Genomic DNA, 24,441 nt, shown 5'->3' on the forward strand with positions numbered 1-24,441 from the left:
ATTTAATACATAGCACCACACTATTGGGCTGTATTTTTAAAATAAGTGAATATGTAAAGAATTGTTTTGCTTTTGTTTGGGGGAGGGGGGGCTGTTGACACCCCAGCAGTCAAGTTAGGCATTTCAAAGATTTTTAACATGCCAAGCCCAAACAGTTCGCCATCACTGTCCTAGCAAAAAGGGGGACTCAAATTGTGAGCCATTAAGCTCCACACGCATCCCTCACAGGGTTGTTGTGGTTGTAAAATGGAGAAAGGCAAAAATTGGCCTGAGCTCCTTGCTGTAAGGGTGGGATAAAATCTGAATAGTTGAAATAAAGGATGGGCTGCCAAGGGTTATTCTGTCAGGAAGAAATGAACTCTGAATTTGCTCAGAGGCAATCTTTATGTGAAATCCCTGCTGTGGGAAATAAATCCTGGGGCTGAGCCTTGCAGTAACTTCAGATAATTGCAGAATTTTCTACCTCGTTGTAACAAATGAAACTGCTCCAGGCTGAGTTTTTTGCAGCATCTGACTGCTATAATGTCGATGCTTCACCTATACAACGGATAAATAACTACAGAAGGAAAAGCATCATGTCTTGGTAGTATAATTCTTTCCTAGTTGACACTTTGAGCCCCTGACTGCGCTCTTCTTCCTTCCCCAAGCAACTAACGCCCCCAACTTCTTTGAGATGCCTCACCAGAGAGGGTCCACAGAATGGGATCAGCACATGAGCAACCCCGTTCCCCCTTTTTTGGTCTTTCACCTCAAGGCGGGTCTGCTTAGACTAAAGGGAAAAGTTGGGGGGGGGGGAGCAAATAGAACGTTGTGTCAACAGGCGCAAGGCCGTACAGGAGCTCTTGGTGGCGCTGCTTGCTCGTATGGCAGGAAGCACGAAATCTGGGATCTCCAAACGTTTTGAGGCTGGGAGACCCTTTGGAATTCCGACACAAGCAGCTGTGGGAGGGGGGCCACACACAGAGGAAATGCAATGGACAAGAAGAGTACAATTAAAAACACAGTTGGGAAGAGGAGTCAGACAGAATTAAACTGAAGTGACAGTTGTGGCTGAAATATTATTTTATTTTGCACAGGCAATCTATTTCCAATGGGCAATCAGAGGCCCTGCTAGCTATAATCCCACCTTGTCCTACCCACTTTCTAAAGACACTTGGCAGTTTCCAGGCAAAGTGTTGGCCCAGTGGTTGGATTCAAATAATTTAACAACCGGTTCCAAAAGGACTCAGTGGTGGGATTACAACCATTCTCTGAACTAGACAAAAAATTAGCTACCGGTTCTACCGAATAGGTGCGAATAGGCTGAATTCCTCCCATTGTGTTGGCCACCCTGGGCATCATGTTGGGGACCCCAACTTAAAAAGCCAATGCAATCCCAGGGGATTGGTGTTGATTGGGCTGCATCATATTGGAAAGATTTACTGCATGAATTGTCCTATGTATGTTATATTTTCCTCCCACTGCTTCCCTCCTCAGCTGACACAATAACAAGCTAGGGTTGCCAATTCTAGGTTGGGAAAATCTGGAGATTTGGAGATACAACCTGGGGGGAGACCTCACCCGGATACAATGCCATAGAATCCACCCTCCAACGCAGCTATTGTCTCCAAGAGAACTGATTTCTGTAATCTGGAGATAAACAGTGGTCGTTTCCCCACTTACCTGCTGCTGCGCGCTACTCTCCCCAAGTAGCGTGCGGTCCCTTGGCACTCCCCACTACAGGGGTGGCGACAACACAGCCGCCCCGACGCTGCTGCTGTTGCGCCCCGTCACCACGCGTCATTCCTGGCACTCCTCGAAACGGCGCCTTTTGATGACCCCGCACAGAGCACGGGGTTGTGGGGAAGCCCGGGAGCGCACCAGAAATGACGCACGCTGGGAGTAGCGCGCAGCAACCTTTGGTCGAGGTAAGTGGGGAAACGACCAGTAATTCCAGAAAATTACTCCAGGCCCCATCTGGAGGGTGGCAGCCCTAAAACAGGACTGCTAATTTCACGGAGGCCCTGATAATATAATAAATTTACCAGCAGGACCTTTTTCTAAGCATCAACCATGCCAGGAAGAATTTTTCTCTTCAATTCTGCAGATTGTGTTGCTATTGAAAGCTTGACAGGTTCAAAAAGAGCAGGGCAGTTCTCTAAAGCTGACTCCTACAATAAAATGTCACGTAAAAAAAGAATCCACTGTCAACTTCTGTCTACTTGCAGATGGACGTGTGGAGCATCTAATCTTGTTTAATTCGCGAGAAAACATTTTCTGGCGAAATAGGCCGAGAAAATTCTTCACGATGTTTGGGGAAAGCATATTAGAGGATTAGCGAGGGAGGGGATTCACACAAGCCGGATTCCCCATGTGACCATCGTTCTAGCCAGACGTGTGGCCCTAGTCAGCTTCAGTGGGGTGTGCTATGGCTTAGAGGACAGCGTCTGCTTTGCTTCCGAAATGTGTTAAATTCAATCTCTGGCCAGGTCAGTTGACGGTTCTAAGGTTGGGAATAAATCTTTATCTCCTCCCCCCACACACACACACACACAACAAACACCCTGTGCGGTGTGTGGGTCTGAGAGAGCACCGAAGAACTGTGACTAGCCCAAGGTTACCCAGCTGGCATGTGTTGGAGTGCACAAGCTAATCTGGTTCACTAGATAAGACTCTACAGGTCAAGTGGCAGAGCGGGGAATCAAACCTGGTTCTCCAGATTAGAGTGCACCTGCTCTTAAGCACTGCACCACGCTGGTTCTCTAACTGGAAAGGCTGGGGATTCTACATGGTAAGTTAAGATTGCCACCGCCAGGTTGGAAAATATGTGAAGATTATGGGACAGAACCTGAGGAGGACAGGGTTTGCAGAGGGGAGGGGCTTCTGTAGGGTATAATACCATACAATCCGCTTTCCAGGGCAGCCATTTTCTCCAAGTGAACTGATCTCTGTTGCCTGGAGATCAGTTGTAACAGTGGGAGATCTCCAGCCACTTCCAGGCTTGTAATAATAACCACACCAATAGCTCAAAACTCAGTTATAATGTGTTATTCTTAATTAATAAATATTTTGCCAGATAACAGTCTCAGCGTAACGTTTAACCATGCATTTACAAAATCAACAGCACACTTTTTTTTTTACAGAGGTAACAACTTATAAACCTCTTTTTTTTAAAATGACAAATGTCAGAGTTGTAGGGTTAGAGAAGATCCCTGGGCTGGGCCACATCTCATCACAATGACTTTGTTTGGCTCCTTCTATATAAAAAAGAGAGAGCTTCGACATAACACCGGAGGGGCCAAAAGAAGTCCTTGTGAGGAGGCGAATGTGCATTTTGTCTCTATTTAAGCATTCACGGATGGGGCCCTATTTTATTTATTATTTTGCTTCCCTGGTTATCTAAAACTCTCCGCTTCTTGGAGAGAGGAACTGCAATCCGGCTGGGCATCTTGAGAACAGCTTTCCTCTTGCTGGTGTGAAATGTGCATTTTGTGTCTCCGTGGCCCCAATCTGTGGATTTAAGCATCCACATATGAGACCCTATTTTATTTTGCTTCCTTGGCTATCTAAAACTCTCAGATTCTTGGAGAAAGGAACTGCAATCCGGCAGGACATCTTGAGAACAGCTTTCCTCTTGCTGGCGTGAAATGTGCATTTTGTGTCTCCGCAGCCTCAATCTGTGGATTTAAGCATCCACAGATGAGACCCTATTTTATTTTGCTTCCTTGGCTATTAAAACTCTCTGCTTCTTGGAGACAGGAACTGCAATTCAACAGGGAATCTTGAGAACAGTTTTCCTCCTGCTCCTTAGAAAGCCGTGGAAGTTCAGGGGAAAGATGTGGATGACTCGTAAATCCCGGGTCATGTGACTTTGCAAAGACTGGCTGGCTCCGATTTCAGTTTCGAGTCATCGACTCCGGGCATGTGGCTCCAAAGGACTCAAAGCTTTGGTGCGGGATCGCTTAGGGGCGGATCGGCGGCGTGTTTTTTTCTTTTTTCTTTTGCTTTGCATTTTAACCTCTGAACCGGAGCAAGAAAAGAAAAATTGCAAAACTAATTAAGATTGCGAGGCTTGAAAGGTTGGGAGCCTCCTTAATGCTTTCATCCTATCTTCATCACTCCTTCCAGACACTTCTGAAAGAAATGGGGGCAGGAGCATTAGCCATCTGTGTAAGTACAGCCCGTCTCTTGTCTAAGTGGGTGCGTTGGGGCGCGGAGGGGGATCCACCTGGTCAGATAGATCCCTGGTGATCTGGTCCGCTATGTTGCTTGCGGCAAAGGAATGTTAATTTTTATAACAGCGTGGCTGCTTGTGTTTTTGATCTGCGGTAAAGTTAACTAGCCAATCAGCGTGGCTGTTAGCCGAGATCTCCTCTCCTCTCCGCCAATGGCGGAGCGATCCGCTGCGAATTTCAACAGGATATTCCGCGCAATTTGTTACGCTTTCAGCCGGAAAAATCAACTTTGGGTGTTTCGTGAATTCCTTTGACTTGAACAATCGGTGTCATTGAAATGCAGTCCCTGTGGGATGCATTTTGTGTCTTTGCATGTTTGTACAGGTCTTTTGTTTTTGTTTTTTTACAGTTCAGGGATTTGATTAATACTTGGGGAGTTTTAAATCCTCTTTTAAAATCTTTCCTTTAAAAATCTTTCCTGTTGGAAAATCCCTGTTCTGTTTCCACGGGCTGTTTCGCAGGGTTTGCCTTGACAGCATTACATAAGTATATATATATATGCTTGTGGGTTCCCCTCTGCCTAAAAGAAAAAGAAAAGAAGTCAAACAGTCTTTTCTGTCTGGGCTTTCCTTTAGATGAGCCCTTCCCTTTTGAACAGCACTTTCTTGGAGGAGGGGGGGAGGGGAGAAAATCCTTGAATCTTCCCCATAGCTCAACTCAGAAGAGGTTTATTTCTGGAGCAAGTCTGTGCGTGCGTTGGCCACCCACAGAACTAAGTCTGAAGCAATGTGCTAAGAAGGAAACCAGAGGAATCTACCTTGCCTTTTTTTAAAAACAAAGTCATTAAAAATAGAGAATCCTTTTTAAAAAGTTGTTGCTGTTCAAACCAGATGAGATTTGACAAAGGTGTGGACATCATGAAAGCTATTTTGGAAAAGACTGTTTAAAGTTAACTGGAAAATTCCAGACACTTCCTCCACCGCTCAGGTTTCCAAGAGAGAGAGAGACTCTTCTGTCCAGGCATATTTTATTTTGCCTGCTAAACTGGGCAAAAAAATCAAACTGCTGTTCTGAAACATCCTGATGGAGAAATAACGTGAAATGTTGTGCGGGCCTTTTCAGCGTTTTATGCATTTGTTGAGTACATATGAAAGCCTGCCTTGTTTTCTTGGGTGTCCTCAGAACTTAAAGTAGATGCTTAGAAAGGCAGGGTTTTTCCCCCCAGTCTCCGGAATTGAAATATTTACCTCAGTTGAAGAAGGACTGTGAGGAATATTTATATAGTGGGTTGGAGTAGATGAGCACAACTTGTAGCCAAAGGTGGCCTGCCAGCTATGCTTCGTGACCTGGCTCAGCTAAGTGTGGTTTAGTGGTTAGAGCAGCAGTCCCTAAGGTGTGGCCTGTGAGCGCCAAGGCAACTGCTGGATATTGGACTGGTTATGCCAATTTTTGAAATGTTGCTTTGGCCATAGCTGCTACCACAGCACAAGGATCGACACTGTATTATTGAATTTAAGCTGTGGCAGTCATTTTGTGGCTCACTCCCCCTCCCCTGGCAGCCATTTTGTGATGGCCATTTTGTTGTGATGCCCACCATGCCATGACAGAATTCCAAATGTGCCCACCAGCTCGAAAAGTTTGGGGATCACTAGATCAGTGTGTTAGGGCGATTCCGCACATGAGTAAAATAGGTTCAACCCAGTTCCCTGAGAAGGGTACTGACCTAGGTCGAAGCCATTGTTGTTCCCCACTGCAACCAGCTTGATCTCAGCTTGGAGGGCGGAATCATACTGTGCCTCTTCGCCGCTCCGTTCTGATTGGCTACTGTTCTACGGCCATGTTCCGTCTATCCCCACACACGTTATAAAAAAAACTGCCACAGGAATGGAGGGATGAAGGTGGCGTTTTTTTGATTGGCCAGCTGTACGCATGCCCGAAACACTCAGCTGTGATTGGCTGAATGGGGGACTCCTGGCACCAGAGATTCCGCACTTTACTGGAATCGAGCTGAGTTCGAGCGTGGGTCCCTATGAAAAGTAGTAGTTCCCAACTGGAGTCTCTGAATTTGGCCGTGGTACACAGGGCGAAGCTGGTACAAAACCACTTCGATCCCAGTGGTTGTCCGGAGCACTTAGGTTGAACGCAGCTCGAACTTAGGTCGATAACGCAAGTGCGGAATCGACCTTAGACTGTTATCTGGGAGACAAATCCCTGCTTTGCCATGGAAGCTTCTGGAATCACCAGAAGCTTCTGGAATCACCTTGGACTAGTCATAGTCACTTTCTCAGCCTAACCTACCTCATATGGCTGAAATGATGATAAAGTGAAGGGGAGGAGGCAGATGTAAATGCTTTGGGTCCCCATGGGAGAGAACAGTGGGGTATGAATTAAGTGGATAAAATGTTAACATTAAATAACAGTAAACTTTCTTTCTTTGCTGGTTGGTCTAGTCGGCAAAAAGAAGCAAAGCCTCTAAAAGCTCCATTTGGCTTTGAGGGTCACAGATTATGTAGGCCAGGGTCAGAGTGTAAGAAAAAGGCAAGAGAAGGCAGAGCTCCTTCCATGCAAAGGATAATAACAAGCATGTGGCCCTTATTAGTTTAGAACAATGATGATGTGTACTAATGCTTAGATGTTGAAAAGATTCATGAAATTATACACACTGGGAATAATGAAAGAACTCAAGGTTACATGTTGAAATTGTTTGGCAGTGGATCCAGGACAAAGAAAGTGCTTCTTTCAGCTGCATGGTGAAGAATTAATTTATTGGATGGAGGCAGACCTGGACAAATCTGGTCCTGATAGGCTGATAGGACTATCAGTGGCTGCTAGTCGTGGTGATTAAAGAAAACCTCCATGCTCAGAGGCAGTAAACCTCGGGTTTACCAGGAGGCAACAACAGGGAAAAGCCTCACTCTCTATGCCAGTGGTTCTCAACCTGTGGGTCGCGACCCCTTTGGGGGTCAAACGACCCTTTCACAGGGGTCGCCTAATCCATCGGAAAACGGTCTTTTAATATTTTATCTATACCAATTTTATGGTTGGGGGTCACCACAACATGAGGAACTGTATTAAAGGGCCGCAGCATTAGGAAGGTTGAGAACCACTGCTCTATGCTCTGTTGTTTGCCCTCCAGAGGAACTGGCTGGCCAGTGTGTGAGACAGGATGCTGAACTAGATAGTCCACACGTCTTATGTTCTTATGAACTAAAAGTCTTTTCCTAAACTTAGATACTCTACAAAGCTTCTCCTCCACACTTGCAAAGAAGAAACCACAAGTAAGGTGAGGGGATCTCTGGAAATTACGTTGTGTTGAGAAGAGGGATTAGATGAGGGGCAAATGAAATACGAATATGCCTTTGGAATATTCCCCATTTCCTAACCACGTTAAGGGGGGATCAGTGCTGTTGTTGGAAAACTCCAATAGTCTCCCAGTTACACAGAGACACATAGATTGGTTCAAAGAAGTAGATATGCTTTTATTGCAATAATAGTAGTATAATGTGCTATAGCCAGCCCAAAAGCAATGTCCAAAGAACATATTTCAAATACATTTTTATACAGTCTTTCAAGTAGGCGATTTAACTTGGTGAATACCTGGTTGGTTACATTTTGCCACCACACAATTGTCTGAAGGTGATTGGTCTGGTGTCAGAATTTACCACCACCTGGGCCACCTGCAGGGTGGGACCCCCTATCTCTTATTGAGCAAAGGGTCTGTCTCCAGCTAAGTACCAGTGGAGCCAGGTATGACTCAACAGAGTTTGTAGCAGGGCAGAACAGCAGAGTTATGGTAAACAGCATGTCACATACTCCGTTTTCCTTGATAATACACTTGTTTGTTCAAAACATGACCATACCAACAATATCTACGTGACAGCTCTCACTTCAGACTGTTCCCTCTAGACACTGATACTTAGACCCTGACCATTTCACCTGACAATCTAATATTTCCTACACTGTTATGTTACCAGCTTGTATTCTGGTTGCTGTAGATCAGTCTGTCTTTTGTAGCACACCTTGGAAAGAACCAGAGCCCAAGACAAAAAGTGTGGCAAATGTTTCAGTGGGTCTCAATTGTCAGGAAATAACTCTGCCCAAGCATTCATTAGAACTGTGAGATGCAGTATGAAAAAAGCAGACACGGAGAGTTGCAAATAAACTTAGTGCAACAAAAAATGCTGTAAGCCCCTGTTGCTGACCCTTCACCCTCCTAACTATTTGTGGCAGACTCAAGCAGCCTCCTACGCTGAGCAGGTTTTCCTATTTATGGTCGCCTGTGGAAAGTCTAACTACTATTCCACCTTCAGTCTTGACCATTAAATAAAACTCCCAGTTTTCTTGTCTGAGTATTTTTTTTTGCTTTCACCACATGTTGACACTCAGTATATTTCAAGTCAGATCCACTCCCTGACTGAAATCTCCTCTGAGTAGATGTTTAACACACAGTTCAGCGACTTGATGTTAACTTGCATTAATCCAAAACCAAAAACTCACAAAACTTTTCCTCTCAGAGAGATACCTCCTCCCTCTCTGAGTCAGCTGGTTGCTCCACCAATCAGAACGCAGGTCGGCTTTTTCAGTCAGGGAGCTTTCCTGTTCCTAGGACGTTTCTCCCCACTTAGTTGTTCTTGTTCCACTGACTGACTTGCACTTTTAATCTTCTGTGTTACTGTGCAGTCTGTCACAGATCCAGGGCATGTTTCCACAAAGGGAATAGCCCAAGTCAGAGCTCCAACTGGAGCTTTCTCACCACTCAGGGAAGAAGAAGAAAAAAAAACACTTAACATCTAACACCTGCACAGCACCATGGTCTCAGTAGTACTTGAAACAGTTTCCTAAAATAGGTTGGTATGAAAACCCATAGAGCTATGACTTGGCATGACTTGGAACTGATTTAGGAGCAGACTGAGAAGCACTGAACATGCATATAATGTAAGGAGGAAGTAACTTGATGTGGTGGCCGTGGACTGTGATGACAGGGTGCTGCCTCAGTCGTCCAAATTTGTCACACCCCCAGTGTAATGACCAAGCAGTTTTGGTTTGGGCATTTTTTGCAAGTGGTTAACATGGCTGTCAGGATCAGACTTCAGAACTGCAGAAAAAACAATTGCTGCTAACCTGCCTTCCATTGAGGACCTGTATACTGCACGGGTCAAAAAAAGGGCTGTGAAAATATTTACTGACCCCTCGCATCCTGGACATAAACTGTTTCAACTCTTACCCTCTAAACGTCGCTACAGAGCACTGCACACCAAGACAACTAGACATAAGAACAGTTTTTTTCCGGTAATGCCATCACTCTGTTAAACAAATAATTCCCTACGAAATGTCAAACTATTTATTATATATTTATTATATAATTGCACTACTTTTTTCATCATTCCACACCCATCTCCCACTATGACTGTATGACAATAGCTCCAAAGGACATTTCATTTTATTTTATGATTTTACATTTTATGTTTTATTACTATTGATTGTTCTTCGATTGCTTACATTAGACTCCATATATGACAATCATCATTAAGGCTAAAATCTTGCATCTCTCACGACAAATGTATTTTGGTGTACACTGAGAGCATATGCAACTGAGACACCCTTGTGTGTCCAATCACACTTGGCCAATAAAGATCTCTATCTCATTCCCATTCCCATTCTATCTCTATCTCTATTCTACTTCCCAAATCCCGGAGAGTTTCCCTTAGTTCGCTTCAGGACCTGCCACTATCATATCACTTCATCGCGATATACTGGAACTGGAGGGCAAGAAACCCTCGAAGTTCCAGCATATATGTCAAACTATTTAATATATATTTATTATTTAATTACTGCACTACTTTTCATCATTCCTATACCCATCTCCTCCCAATTATGACTGTGACAATAGCCTGTGCTGACATTTCATTTTATTTTTTATGATTTTACATTTTATGAGCAGTACTATTGATTGTTTCCTGATTGCTTACTAGACCTATATGACAATCATTAAGTGCTGTACCTTATGATTCTTGACAAATGTATTTTCTTTTATGTACACTGAGAGCATATGCACCGGAGACAAATTCCTTGTGTGTCCAATCACACTTGGCCAATAAAGATTCTATTCTATTCTATTCTATTCTATTCTATTCTATTCTATTTCCTGTAAATCCCGGAGAGTTTCAGTTTCGTTTCCCCTCAGACCCCTTGTTCCCGCCACCACTCAAGACCACCCACTGCACACCCTACATATACTGGAACTGAGGGCAAGAACCCTCAGTTCCAGTATATGTAGGGTGTGCAGTGGGTGATCTTAGTGATAGCAGCTAATAATTCAGTTCAGCACCCTGTAGCTAAGAGGCGACATATATTAATAAACTTGGGTGTGCAGTGGGTGGTCTTGAGTGGTGGCGGGAACAAGGGGTCTGAGGCAAGAACCCTCAGTTCCAGCACCCTGTAGCTAGGGCGACATATATCAATAAACTTGGGTGCTGTGTGGTTTCCGGGCTGTATGGCCGTGTTCTAGCAGCATTCTCTCCTAACACGGCCATACAGCCCGGAAACCACACAGCACCCAAGTGATTCCGGCCGTGAAAGCCTTCGACAATACATATATCAATAAAGTTATTCCTTTTTTCACAGAGCTGACTTCGTTTGAGTGTGTTCAGCCTTACACATGGCTAAATATGAAAATAACCACGCTGGATAACATACTGCAATTCTAGATAGTTTATAAGGGGGATAGCACAAGTTTCTGAGATAATTTCTATTCCTCTCCCCCCCGCTCTCCCTCTCTGGAGTGATTCGCACCAGCACTTTCTTTTCAACAACACAGGGATACACGTCTTGCCTTTTCTTCAGAAGAGCTTATTAAACGACAGGTTGGATAGGAGAGTAAAGGTGTATGCTAATATTGTAACTGTTTACAGCTAAGCGACCTGAAGCTGTGCTTTAGAAGGGTTACCACATCACTCACACAAAGCTACAGAAGTTACAGGCTGTTTATGTTGGAGAGAGAGAATTTTACTTGCTATGACGCATTAAACCCAGGAATCTCAGGCCCCTTCCGCACACGCAAAATAATGCGTTTTCAAGCCACTTTCACAACTGTTTGCAAGTGGATTTTGCTATTCCGCACAGCTTCAAAGAGCACTGAAAGCAGTTTGAAAGTGCATTATTCTGCATGTGCAGAATGAGCCTCAGACTCTAGAAATGGAATTAGCTTCCCTCTCAAGATTTTCCCAAGCTATGTAGGATTTTAAAGGTCAAAACAAACACCTTAAATTGAGTTTGGGAGCAGATTGCTATAGGATTGTGGTCACATGATTCCAGTAACTGGCCGCATAGCCCCAAGTATTGCATTAGTCTAGTCTAGATGTAACTGAGACACGGGTGACGGTGGCTAGATCTGCATGACCCAGCAATGGATGTACCAGCTGGGTTGTGTGACTGTTGTGTTGGGTACCACTTCCAAGCTGCAAACCCTCTCTCATTGTATTAGGAAAGGGCACCCATATGGCTGCTATTTGGCAATAAAAACCAGGCCAGACATGTCAATATCGTGTTCACAAACATGTCAGTATCGTGTGTGTGTGGTTTGAGAGAGGCTGAAATGGGCTCCATCATCTGCCAAAAGGGAGACTGCAACCAAGAAATCCCAAAGGGACGTAGGCCCCTTCCAATGCACTTTGCAGCTGGATTTTACTGTGCAAAATAGCAAAACCCACTGTCAAACACTTGTGAAAGTGGATTGAAAGTGCTTTATTTGCATGTGCGAAAGGTGAGACTGGGAAGGGCAGCAATGGAGCAGATAGACAAGATCCTCAGTCAAGGGGAAAGATGTGTCATCCCAGCCAGCCATGGGACCTCTGGCGCTCACAGGCGGGTGGAATCCCCCCCCCCCTTTGGATGTGACTGTTCAGGATCAGGGCGCTGCGGTGCACGAGTTTCACTGCCGCTTATTGTGCACCGCGTTTACTCGGGGCTATGAGTGCACTTCTCTTTTCCCTGAAGCGGCTGCTTCGGATCCGCTGCCTTCCCCGCAAAAAAGTGTTTCTCGACTCCGCCCGCAGTTGCTTCGGAGATGCCCTTCCGACGCCGCCAGCCCTTGGCCCCGTTGCTGGGCTGCGCGCGAATGGAGCTCCTCCTCTGGACTTTCCCTCGCCCTAGCGCGTTGGGTCTCCCTTCCGAAGCATTGAGCCTTTATGTGTGTGTGGGGTGTGTGTGTGTTTTGTTGCAATGCAAACGCGAGGGGCTGCTCCTCTTTTGCAGCGCTGCTGACTGATAGATCTTGGCCAGGTTGCCTGCCTGCCTCCCCCACCCCCACCCCCGCCATGCAGCCCCCCGTCGTGGCCCTGACTGACTGCTCGCTCTTCCTCTGCTCCTTCAAGCAAAGCAAATCGGCCGTGCGCCTCAAGGAGGACGTGAAGAAGATCGCCGCCGCCGCCCCCCTGAGCGGTTCGAGGGCGCCCTGCTGGAGGAGGGTGTTCGGCGTCGCCCTGGTGGAGCTGCAGCAGCAGGGGCTCAGCCTCGACGGGGTCCCCACTCTCGTGCGGGACATTGCCGAGTTCCTCACCCGGCACGGTAAGCAACTTGCACCGCTCTTTCAGGGCCTTTGAGGCTGCACTGCAGGGCACAAACTTGCATTGTTTGGATCCCAGGTTAGCTGTTGGGAGACTTTCCCAGAGGAGCCTGGGAATTGTAGTTTGCTGAGGCTCTCCTTGCTCTGCAGTTGCAACTACATTTGGCAGGGATTGCTGGGACAGTTGCCAATCTGGAATTGCAGTGATCGCCAAACTATAATAATTTGTTAAATAATGTTTTGTTAAAACATTTGTACTTTTGTCTTCCCCCGCCTCTCAAGGTGTTTTACAGACAGTGTGGTGTAGTGGTTAACAGTGGCAAACTGTTATCAGGAGAATTGGGTTTGATTCCCCACTCGTCCCAATGAGTGGCAGACTCTTATCTGGTGAACTGGATTTGTTTCCCCACTCCTACACATGAAGCCTGCTGGGTGACCTTGGGCTTGTCACAGTTCTCTCTGAAGTCTCTCAGCCCCACCCCCCCTTACCTCACAAGAGGTCTGTTGGGGGGGGGGGAGGAGGAGAGAAGGGAAGGTGATTGTAAGCTGCTTTGAAACTCCTTAGAGGCTGAGAAAAGTGAGGTATAAAATCCCACTGTTATTTTTCTTTACAATACATAATTGAAAATATCTTCCCAGGCTAGTCTGATCTCCTCAGATCTCAGAAGATAAGAGGGTCTACTCTGGCTAATATTTGGATGGGAGACCTCCAAGGAATATCACAGTCCTGACATGGAGGCAAGCAATGGCAAACCACGTCTGAATGGCAAACCATCCCTGAACATCTCTTGTTTTGAAAACTCCACGAGTCACCATAAATCAGCTGTTATTCTCCCTCCGTAGACTTGCTATCCTTCAACTGTACTTTCTCATGCATAAATCACCTGCTGCCTTTTTACTGCATGAGAAACTGGAATGGATCAGACATCTCATTTAAATATTGATTGCTTTACTTCTTTCTCACCTCTGGAAACCAAAGTGGCTTAAATTGTTCTCTTCTCCTCTATTTTGTCCTCACAACACCACACCAGTTAGGTAGGATGAGATTGTGTGACTGGCCCAACATCGCTCAGCAAGCTTCTATAGCTAAGTAACGGATTCAGATCTGCCCCTCTCTGACCATAATATGGTACTTTAACTAATATACTGTACTGCCTGTGAAAGGCAGTACCTATTTAGGACTGTACTCGAAAAAATGTTGCAGTACCCAGAATGCCCTTCTTCAGGAGCTGAGATTGGTTGCTACCTACAAGACCTTCTGAAGACCTGCCTTCTGTGATGGACCTTTGGATTGGGTCTGCAACCTGCTGCTCTCCAGATGTTCATGGACTACAATTCCCATCAGCCCCTGCCAATTGGCCATGCTGGCAGGGGCTGATGAGAAATTGTAGTCCATGAACATCTGGAGAGCCGCAGGTTGCAGACCCCTGGAATAATGATGTAGCGGGGAAAATGGGAAACTGAATTTTGTTGATGTTTCCTGCAATTTATTTTTGGTTTGAGGCAACTCAAATGGGTTACATGAACCCATGTAGCCTGTGCCACTGTTTGCACGGCAGGTGCAGGGGGCCAGCCAGGATCGCTGGAATCCCAGTGGCAGGAGGCAGCATGGTTCACACAGGAAACACAATGTTTCCGTGCAAACCACACAACCGAGAATCCCCTCACCTAAGAATGCTCCCATCCAAGAATCCACCCCCCAGAGCATCCCATTCACTCACTTACCACCAGCACAATGTGGAAACTGCCTGTTAGAGAATCCACTCTAATGACGGCAGCCGGGGGAATCCACCATAATGTGGATGGAAGGGGGTGGGCCTAGAGCCTTTCCTGCTTGCTGTAGTTCGCACAACATTTGAAACCTGGGTTAAAAGGGGAAAGTTGCTAATTTAATGAGCAGCAGTGGCGTAGTGAGCAGCAGTGGCGTAGTGGCTAAGAGCAGTTGTCTAAGAGCAGGTGCACTCTGATCTGGAGGAACCGGGTTTGATTCCCAGCTCTGCCTCTTGAGTTGTGGAGGCTTATCTGGGGAATTCAGATTAGCCTGTACACTCCCACACACCCCAGCTGGGTGACCTTGGGCTAGTCACAGCTTCTCGGAGCTCTCTCAGCCCCACCTACCTCACAGGGTGTTTGTTGTGAGGGGGGAAGGGCAAGGAGATTGTAAGCCCCTTTGAGTCTCCTACAGGAGAGAAAGAGCAGATATAAATCTAAACTCTTCCTCTTCTTCTAACCCAGGTTCAGGAAAATATAACAGATCAGAAGCGTGGGGGGGGGGGGGGCGTTTTGCAGGAACTTCTCCCCCAAAATGCTTTTTAAAAAGAGCCTGAACCCGTTATATTTGCCCTCTGCAGAATCATCCATTGCTTCGTGAACTGCCTTGGAAACTTTTTGAAAGGTGATCTATAATTAAACTAGACTATTCATATGAGGAAAAAAAACAACAATGTGTGTCTCTGTATAGCTGGAAACAACTTCTGCTGAGCCTTCCTACAATCACTGCAGTGATTATGGGGCTGGTGATGAGACGCCAGTCCTATGCAGAATTATACCCTTCTAAGCTCATTAGTGGATTTAGAAGAGTGGATTTAGAAGAGTGCAACTCGACTTAGAATTCTTCTGAAAGTGAAGCAAGTATTTGTAACATACGGTAGCTCCATCCAGTTCATTATGATTTTGATGATCCATATACATATAAGGGAAGATCGTGCTGGGCACTTTTCACACAAAATAGTGATTACATCCCATGGATCAGGAAGGTTACGAGTAACAAGTATGACCCTTATGTGAGTTTGGAGGGCCAAAATGAACAGGGCTAGAAATAAACTACCATAAGAAATTGTTGGAACATGTGCTTAGATGGGACATGATCTATTTGACAGTTGGACACTCCCTCCTGCTAGTGCCGTGTGTAAATCAGTGCAGTGTGCATAACCAAGTAACGTGTGCAAAGACTGATATGGCATGGGCATCGGATTGGCACCTGGTTTGTATATTAGTAGACACAGTCCACTCAGTGGAAGGAGCTTGGAAACAGCTGTGTCTGGCGGAGCACTTTGGTGGTGGTTAGCAAATAAACGGATCTGAACGGTGACTGTGTGGTTCAGTTCTTAGTTTTGCCTTGTAACCCTCGGCAGTCCTACTCGGGTAAGCCGCTGTTTCGACAGGTTATAAATCTAGATTCCGCCCCTTACCGAGAGTAGCTACTTTGTTGCTGTGCGCGAATAGTTCCCCGCTGCACCATATTGGGCTTCTTTGCCGGTTTGTCTTCGAAAGGCTGACAGAGCAATAACCATGTGACCTGGTGTTTGAAGATGAAAGCCTATCTCTGGCGTGAGGATTTATGGATCTCTTTAGGTCAGCCTCACCACAAGTACTCAGTTGGAGATAAGAGCTAAGAGCTGGCAAGAGCATCCATCATCTTGGCAGTAGAAAGCCCTAAATCACCTATATCAAAGATGGGTCAGTTCTGGAATGTTGAACTTACCTTAGAGGCTCTACCAGCTGAGTCTGTTGGAGGAAAGTCTTACCATCAAAGACAGTTGCATCACCAGTTACCACGGAAGGTGACTTCCCGTCTCCTGAGCAATCTACAGAAAATGCTTAACGTTATTTCTGAGTTGGTTGGACGTATCTGCTTTATGAGGACTCACCATAAAGTCACCTGCTGGATTTCGCCGCTAGATCGCATTCGGTGGAGTCGCTATCACAGCCTCCAGACAGTTGCGATGCCGCCTTAACTCTGGACTACGCCACCCTCGGTTGCTGGACCGCGAAATTTACAGAGGGAACGAAGAGCTGTCGTTCTTTCGAGAAACAACCCCAGAGTCACCAATGCGGTTTCGCGTTTGTGCGACCAGGCTGCTACCGTGGAGCTCTGCCACCTTCAGCAAGAGGCCAGAAAGTGTTGACCGACCGGAAGCCCAACAGAGACAGAAGAAGGGTCCTGGGAGAGGGGACTCTGCCTCTTCTTCGCCTGTTTTTTGTCACGCGGTGCACCGACAAGGACAGAGATGGAATCATTCATTGACTCTGCCTGTTCTATGCAATATCGCGGAACTCGGTGGAGCACTTGCTGCTGTGAGGATCTACTGCACTCCTGCATCATCAAACACGCAGGTTTGGCAAACGGACTCCAGTCCTGTGGAGAAGCAAGGAACAGCTTACTGCCTGTTTTGCATGGACACAATACAAGGTCCTTTATACTTTAAGCTGATTTCTGTTTGCCTTTAAAGGCCGCTAAAATGGCTAAACAGATGGGCGTTTGTTACCTTGCCATCAAATACAATATCTAAAATGATGCTTTCGTGCGCGCCAGGGAAGGTTAAATGGCTTGTATTATTTAGAACACAGTGATAATGGTACCGTCTGTATGTCTGAGAAGGTAGCAAATGTGTCAGTTCAATGTTCCTCCGCGACCAATGCATTCATTATTACCATCGCAGGTGTTTGGACACATGAACTTCAGAGCACTAGCCGTCCCAGCAAGGTAAAGGTCTAAAGGTAAAACCCTGCAAAGTTTTTGGAGGCTCTGTGTGTGGTAGAACGAAGTACATGCATCCTTCAACTGCCAGAAGCACCAGAGAGTTCGTCCGCCCAATTCAACTGGTCCATATGGATCTTGCAGGACCGCTCCAACTCAGCTGTGGTGCCGGCACCTACGGTTCTGTGTGACGATTTTAGTAGGTACATCGCACTTTTCCTAAAGTCGAAGGTTGAGGCGGCATTTCCAAAGTTCAAGAACTGGGTGAAACGATAGAGAAGGAGCTAATATAAGGTGATTCGCGCGGTAGACGCGGACAGGGGAGAATGGACAGGCAATCAATTTCAGTCTTGGCTGGAAAGAAGGGAATCCAACACCGCGAAAAACTTAATCCTCCATCGGGCTCATGAGAACGGGCGATCGGAAAGAAAAAATAGCCGCATTTCTAAAAAATATGAAAGAAAGCATGCTGTTAGATGCTGATTTTGCCAGAATACTTGGGCAGAAGCACAAATACAGCCACATATGTGCTGAACAGAATGTGGTCTCTGTAGTGAAACAAACCCCGCTTTTCCTGCTGTATGGGAAAATCCTGACTTGTCGTCGAGATTTTGGTAGCAGGCTCATAAAGCAGTGCCACCACAGCAGAGAAAAGACAGGTAATCGCATGTCCTAAATCTTTGTTGGCTTTGAACCAATTTGGACGGTTTCGCTTTTCTACTAATCAGTCATCTCCGGAGTGCTAATTTTGTTGCTAATGCTAACTGGGAGAAAATCCACTCAAACATAGTGAGGTGTTACTTCCATTTACCGAGAGCCTGGAAATAGTTAATGGACAGCAGGCTTTGCCAGCTGCTGTTCAAGGTCAGTTCTATGTTTTAAGTGAACAATCAGAATGCAAACAAACTGTCTCTAGTGAAGGAGTCAGAAGGGGAGGAGGTGGGAACGAATCCATCCCTCCGCATTAATCCAAAGGATAAATAAGGAGTAAAATTCACCTGACCACCACCAGCAGCGCCATGTGTGTCAGACTTTGTTTTTGGAACCGTCCTCCTATGTAGATTTTATCTCTCTTCCCACTGAGGAAAGAGAGAAGTGGGAGGAAGCTATGAGGCGAACATAGTACCCCTTTAAGAAACAAACAACAGCGCGGACTGTTAACTCAAGCAGAAAGTAATCGGGTTCTAAGTGGGTATTTAAGAGAAAACTGCTACCGGCAGCTGACGGTACGCAAGAAATCGTTGCCCGGCTGCGCAGGGAAAACCGGAGGTGAGCCTCCCACAGCTGCATCTCAGAGTCTTTACCGGTTCGTCCTTTCCAGCGAAAGCAACATGGCATGAGGTTACGCCATTTTGATTTTCAATGCGCGTAATTCCTAATGCTCCACTAAGGCAAATGTCTATATGGCGCCACCTTTTGCTGGCTGGCGAAGGCTACGACCCAAACATGGTTTCTCTATAAGCCGCAAGGCCCCCTGTACGCCCGATTCAATCTGGGAGGAACTGGTACTGGGGATGCAAAACTGAAAGAGTGTGGTTTTATCACTCTGCTGGTTCGTGTGTACGTAAGAGTCACACGAAGGTGAGAGACCATACCAGTGTATGTTGACGATATATTTGTATGTACTCAAGACCGACCAGCAGGCAGAAAACATCTACAAAGAACTCCAGTGAAACCTTGTGTAAGACCGAAAGAAATAACCCACCACGTAGGTATATTGTGACATTTCAACAAGTGAACAATCAAGGCTTTCATGTGCCAAATAAAAGGTGCCAGCCAAGAAAGTTGAAAGAATTGCGGGAGAAACTTCGCTTTTCATGCACTTCTACCGACTGTAGAGTTTTGTAAAGGATCTGATACAGAACTGTGTAGTGATCCAGAACTATACAGGTCTCTATTAGGAAGCCTTACCGTATACCGCGAAACTGGACGCTGTAATTCAGACCTGGTTTCGTAGCATGTGCTAAGCCGCCATGCTGCTAAACCAACGCAGCATGACTGGATAGAATTGACCGCGGTATAAGATGTCTGAATGGTACTCATGATCTTGGCTTACTGGTCAAAGAAGAGAAACAGAACAATGTGCTGCGTAACAACAGATAGCCTTTCTAACGTGAGAACCATGCCACAGGATTTGTGTGACTTATGCAAACGCATCAGTATCCTGGAGAGTCCGCCAGACAGACCTCAGTTAGTCTCAACTGCTGAGGTTGAGTTCTGTGCCATCCCGGAAAACATGCAAATCTAACTGATCTGGTTAAGCATTGTTGACAGAGTTAGGGGAACAGTGCAACAGCCAACTTCTGCAAGTTAGAGGATTCATTAGACAGCCATTCATCTAGCAGAGACAGAGAATCAAAGGTTGTGGAACCAAGTACATAGGAAGTGGAAATAAGGAACAAGTAATGGTCCGCACGTAGTTCATTAAGCTGCAGTATGTGGATTCAAAGTCAAAATGTAGCCGGACGCCTTTAACTAAAGCTCTACCAAGCAAAGAAAAGTATATACTTGCAGAAAACCTGAATGCAATTGTCTGGTAATCCACGTATAGTGTAAATATGTAATGTCTGTCAAAAAACCTCGATCATGGAAGGGTGTTGAACATGTGCTTTAGATGGGACATGACTATTTGACAGTTGACACCCTCCTGCTAGTGCCGCGGTGTAACCAGTGCGTGTGCATAACCAAGTAACGTGTGCAAAGACTGATATGGCATGGGCATCGGATTGGCACCTGGTTTGTATATTAGTAGACACAGTCCACTCAGTGGAAGGAGCTTGGAAACAGCTGTGTCTGGCGGAGCACTTTGGTGGTGGTTAGCAAATAAACGGATCTGAACGGTGACTGTGTGTCTTGCAGTTCTTGTTTGCCTTGCACCCCTCAAGGTGTCCTACTCTCGTGTAAGCCGCTGCTTCGACAGAAATTAATTCCAAGTCCAAAGTAGGTTTACTCAGAATGTGCTTTACTCCCAGGTAAGTGTTTTTTCGACTACAGCCGGGCTGGAGCACATGAATGTTTTCAAACCTATATTTCCCAATCAGGAACATGTATTTATATGTTTACAACATTTATATTCCATCTTTCTGCTCAATCAGGGCAGCCAAGGCAGCTAAACATTAAAACCGCATAATGAAATACATCATAAAACCAATTGCAGTTACAAAACTAAAACAGTGCAACATAGCATTGCTAGATTTTGCTTTTTCTCCAAACATTAAATATATATTTTTTTCTTTTGAGGAATTTTTGTGGGATTTGGGGGGGACCCCCCCCCCCCCCGGTCTGTGCAAAAATACTCCTATCTGCATCTGGCAACTTTCTCTGGGTTTTTTGATCCGCACAGTAAATAAGTTGTGAATTAGATATGAGATATTTTTAAGCAACATGGCTCAGGAGTCTCCTTTGTTTAGTTTTTATTTCCTATTAGTAAACTGTTGCTAAACTAAAGTGTGAAAGTACTATGCAATTGTTTTGATTTTCAGAATTGCCCTCTGGCGGATCTAATATGCACCATGCCCTGAAGCTTTTGAAACCATTCATCTGAAATATGAAACGGGGGTCACCCATATTTATATAAGACTGTATATGTTGCTCAGATTCTGATATTATTTTTCTGCATTGAAATCTGTTACCCAGCAGATGTCAGAGTTGCAATCCTGAACCAAGATGTAGCTTCTCACTTTTAATGTACTGAGCAATGTGCCAGATAATCCTGTAGCGAGATAATCCTGTAGCATTTCTGTAGTGAGTTAAAATGACATGCATGTAACGTAAGGCCGGTTTAATAAACTCTCTGGTGGCAAATAAGTTGGGTTGCCAACTCTGGGTTGGGAAATTCCTAGCGATTTGGGGTAGAATCTGGAGAGAGTTGAATTTGGAGAGAGGAGGGGCTTCATTCGGCTTTAATGCCATAGAGTCCACCCTCCAAAGCAGCCATTTTCTTCAGAGGAAGTGATCTCCGTGGTGTGGAGATTAGTTATAATTCCAGGAGGTCTCAAGGCTGCCTTTGGAGGATGTTAACAGCCTAGGAACTGGCAGGAGGGTTGTGGGGATGGGCAGAGTCTAAGCAGGAAAGGATTAAAAAGAAATACTCAGAGTTTCCAGCAATTCCTAGAGCTACCCTTTGTGATTTCTGGGTTTCTCTAGGAATCGCTAGGAACTCTGTGGTAAGGACTATACGTTGATGAGACCCTAGCTTTCTTTTTTAATTTTTCTCAGTGGAATCTGGGGCAGGGAATCACTCTTCCTCTGTGTGGGCCCAGGTGACTTAGTTGGCAACGCTATACGGAGTTAAGAAATAGGGTATCACCTAAAGCCAGGGATGGATAGGGATGTTAGAGTGTGCCAGCTTGGTATATTGATAGAGTATTGACCTAGGATCTGGGAGACCTGGGTTGGAATATCTGCTGTGCTGTTAAAGTTCACTGGATGATTTTCAGCAAGGCACTCTCTTACCCTAACAATAACATTCAGGAGAGAAGAATGATGCAGTATCCCTTTTTGAATTTCCACTGGAGAGAAAAGCGGGGTATAAATATCCAAACAAATAAATGTTAAAGGGGCCCTGGGGCAAGCTGAGCTGAATGGTTGTGGAAGAATTACAGAAGTGGTTTGGTTTGGTCTTGGGACCTTGATGAGGATGAGAAAAGGTGTCTCACCAAAGTGTCCTTGGGATTAGGGGTTCCCGTGTGACCCCTTTAGAGATGTGTCCAGGGCTTCTCAACGATGGCATCTCCATGCCACAGGGGTGCCATCCAGGTACCCACAGTACCCCCACCCACCCCCGGAGACCACAGACCCCCAGAAATATGTGTGATGGAAGGAAGGATTCAGCAAACATCCCCTTGCTTCTATTATTGGAGATTTATCCCTGCTTCAAACCCGTTATGTTGAATTGGGATTCTAGAACTATTGACATTTTGCTCAATATAAAATAACTAAGGAAACCAAGATGTGGCAAAGCTATTGAGATCTGTTTGACCTTTAATTATACAAATCAGCTGTGCTGTGGTTGAAGGTTTCCAGATTGTCCTTCAGCTGAACTTCCTTATCAGTGTATCTGTTACTCCTCCAGTGAACAGCAATAGTTCTTCTAGCTGCCAAGAACAGATTAACAATTAGTTCTCTGTATGGTGACCTATTAAATTGTAGAGTTTATACATTTGAAAGCACCATTCTGAGGTCAAGGTTATAAGAAGGGCCCCACTGATCTCAGTAAATATGCATTGCCAAAAGTATTTTCTTGAAGAACAGGGTCAGAAGCTACATGGGCAGACATTGTCTAAAGTATTATTGTCTGCTGTTCACTGGCTCTAGGTTGTTAGGTATAAAGAGGGCTTTCCAACACCTGTTTCATCAGATCTGTTTCATCAGATGATGGGGATTGAATCGGGAATCTTGTACAGAAGGAGGAGGAGGAGGAGGAATTTGGATTAATATCCCACCTTTCTCTCCTGTAAGGAGACTCAAAGGGGTTTACAATCTCCTTTCCCTTCCCCGCCCCCCCCCCAAACAAACACTAGGTGGGGCTGAGAGAACGCCGAAGAACTTTGACTAGCCCAAGATCACCCAGCTGGCATGTGTTGAAAAGCACAAGCTAATCTGGTTCACCAGATAAGCCTCCACAGCTCAAGTGGTAGAATGGGGAATCAAACCCGGTTCTCCAGATTAGATTACACCTGCTCTTAACCACTGCACCACGCTGGCAGATGCTCTGCCACTGAGCTGTATCCCTTCCGTGATTTGGTACAGTGGCTGTGAACCAATGTATCAATTTCCTGGCGCCTTTTTCAATAGGTAATTTTTAGGCCTGTTTAGGCGCCTTTTAAAGATGTTGGTGCATTTTTTGTGTCATGAGATCCCCAACATAATTCAAAAACCCCATTCCCTAGCTTTGATGCAAACTGATTTCCTTGTTCCTAACGAAAGGGTCTTCCTGATCTTCCTCATCAATTGAGAGGAATACAGTTTCCCCCCTATTTGTGCAAGCCATATTTAATTTTACCAATTTTGAGGTTTCAGAATATGTGACATACTGGGGAGAGCAGATGTTAATAATAATTGTGTGCTGACAAGTCACAACTGACTAATGGCAACCTCAGGAGCAGAAAAATGTCAAGGCAAGGGATAAGCGGAGGTGGATTGTAATTGTCTTTCTCAGCTAGGTTTGGAAATGTAATTTTGTATAAAATTAGTGTTTGCAGGTATGTATTGACTTCCTCACTTAGGCCCCTTCCGCACATGCAAAATAATCCACTTTGCAGCTGGATTTTACTGTGCAAAGTCTACTTGCAAACAATTGTGAAAGTGGATTGAAAGTGCATTATTCTGCATGTGCGGAAGGGGCCTTATTTAAAAGATTATTTGTGTTAATACACTGACCATTACTAAGAGCATTGTCAAAGGTGCAGCCTTCTCTACGGTACCCCTCTCCCTGTGTCTATTGTTTTAAGCTGAAGATGCAAATAATCGACTGTGTGTTTTTGAAAATATAGAACAGAGAAGAGCTAGTTCTCCTTTCTATCTGTAATTACAGGGCTGGCACAAGAAGGTCTTTTCAGGGTGAATGGTAGTTTAAAAACAGTGGAGCATCTGCGAGCAAAGTACGAGAACGGCGAGGATGTGGACCTGCCAGCAGAGGGCGATGTGAGCTCAGCAGCTAGTTTGCTGAAGTTGTTTCTCAGAGAGTTGCCAGAGGGAGTGATCACGTCGGCTCTACATCCCAGATTCATACAACTTTATGAAGGTAACTGTCTTTGCTTCCACCTGTCTGGTACACACTTCCTTGTCTGGTCCACTATATTTATGGGCAGAATGTGCGTTCAGACCCAGCAGACAAAGCGTAGCTGGTTTGGGGTTAAAACAAGTGGGAAAGTCTGCTCAACATCCCACCAAAACAGAGTAATTCCTAGGCCCCTTCCGCACATGCAGAATAATGCCCTTTCAATCCACTTGCACAATTGTTTGCAAGTGGATTTTGCTATTCCATAGCACAGTAAAATCCAGCTGCAAAGTGTATTGAAAGTGGATTGAAAGTGTGTTATTCTGCATGTGCAGAAGGGGCCCTAGTTTGGAAAAAACACAGTTTATTGTGACATTCAGATTGAGCACTTTAAGAAATTGTGGCTTAATTGTTGGGCTACAAGTTTAAAGCCTAGTTTAAAATTCTGAACTGTAGGTGAGGAAAACAAACCTCAGTTTGTTGAAGTGGTTCCAATTTCTCGCCAAACTGCAATAGTCTTTAG

At 45.3% G+C, this 24,441-nt stretch overlaps 1 protein-coding gene across 1 annotated transcript in view; it reads left to right on the top strand.

The window, feature by feature from the left end:
* The first annotated feature begins 3,899 nt into the window (after positions 1-3,899).
* Positions 3,900-24,441, top strand: part of FAM13A (family with sequence similarity 13 member A) — a 176,391-nt gene continuing 155,849 nt past the window's right edge. The window contains exons 1-3 of the mRNA XM_048509094.1: positions 3,900-4,149; positions 12,527-12,719; positions 23,733-23,942. Of these exons, the coding sequence (XP_048365051.1) occupies positions 4,075-4,149; positions 12,527-12,719; positions 23,733-23,942 (478 nt within the window). The 5' untranslated portion in view covers positions 3,900-4,074. The remainder of the gene's footprint in view (positions 4,150-12,526; positions 12,720-23,732; positions 23,943-24,441) is intronic.

This window comes from Sphaerodactylus townsendi, linkage group LG10, assembly GCF_021028975.2.
Source record: "Sphaerodactylus townsendi isolate TG3544 linkage group LG10, MPM_Stown_v2.3, whole genome shotgun sequence".
Taxonomy (NCBI): Eukaryota; Metazoa; Chordata; class Lepidosauria; order Squamata; family Sphaerodactylidae; genus Sphaerodactylus; species Sphaerodactylus townsendi.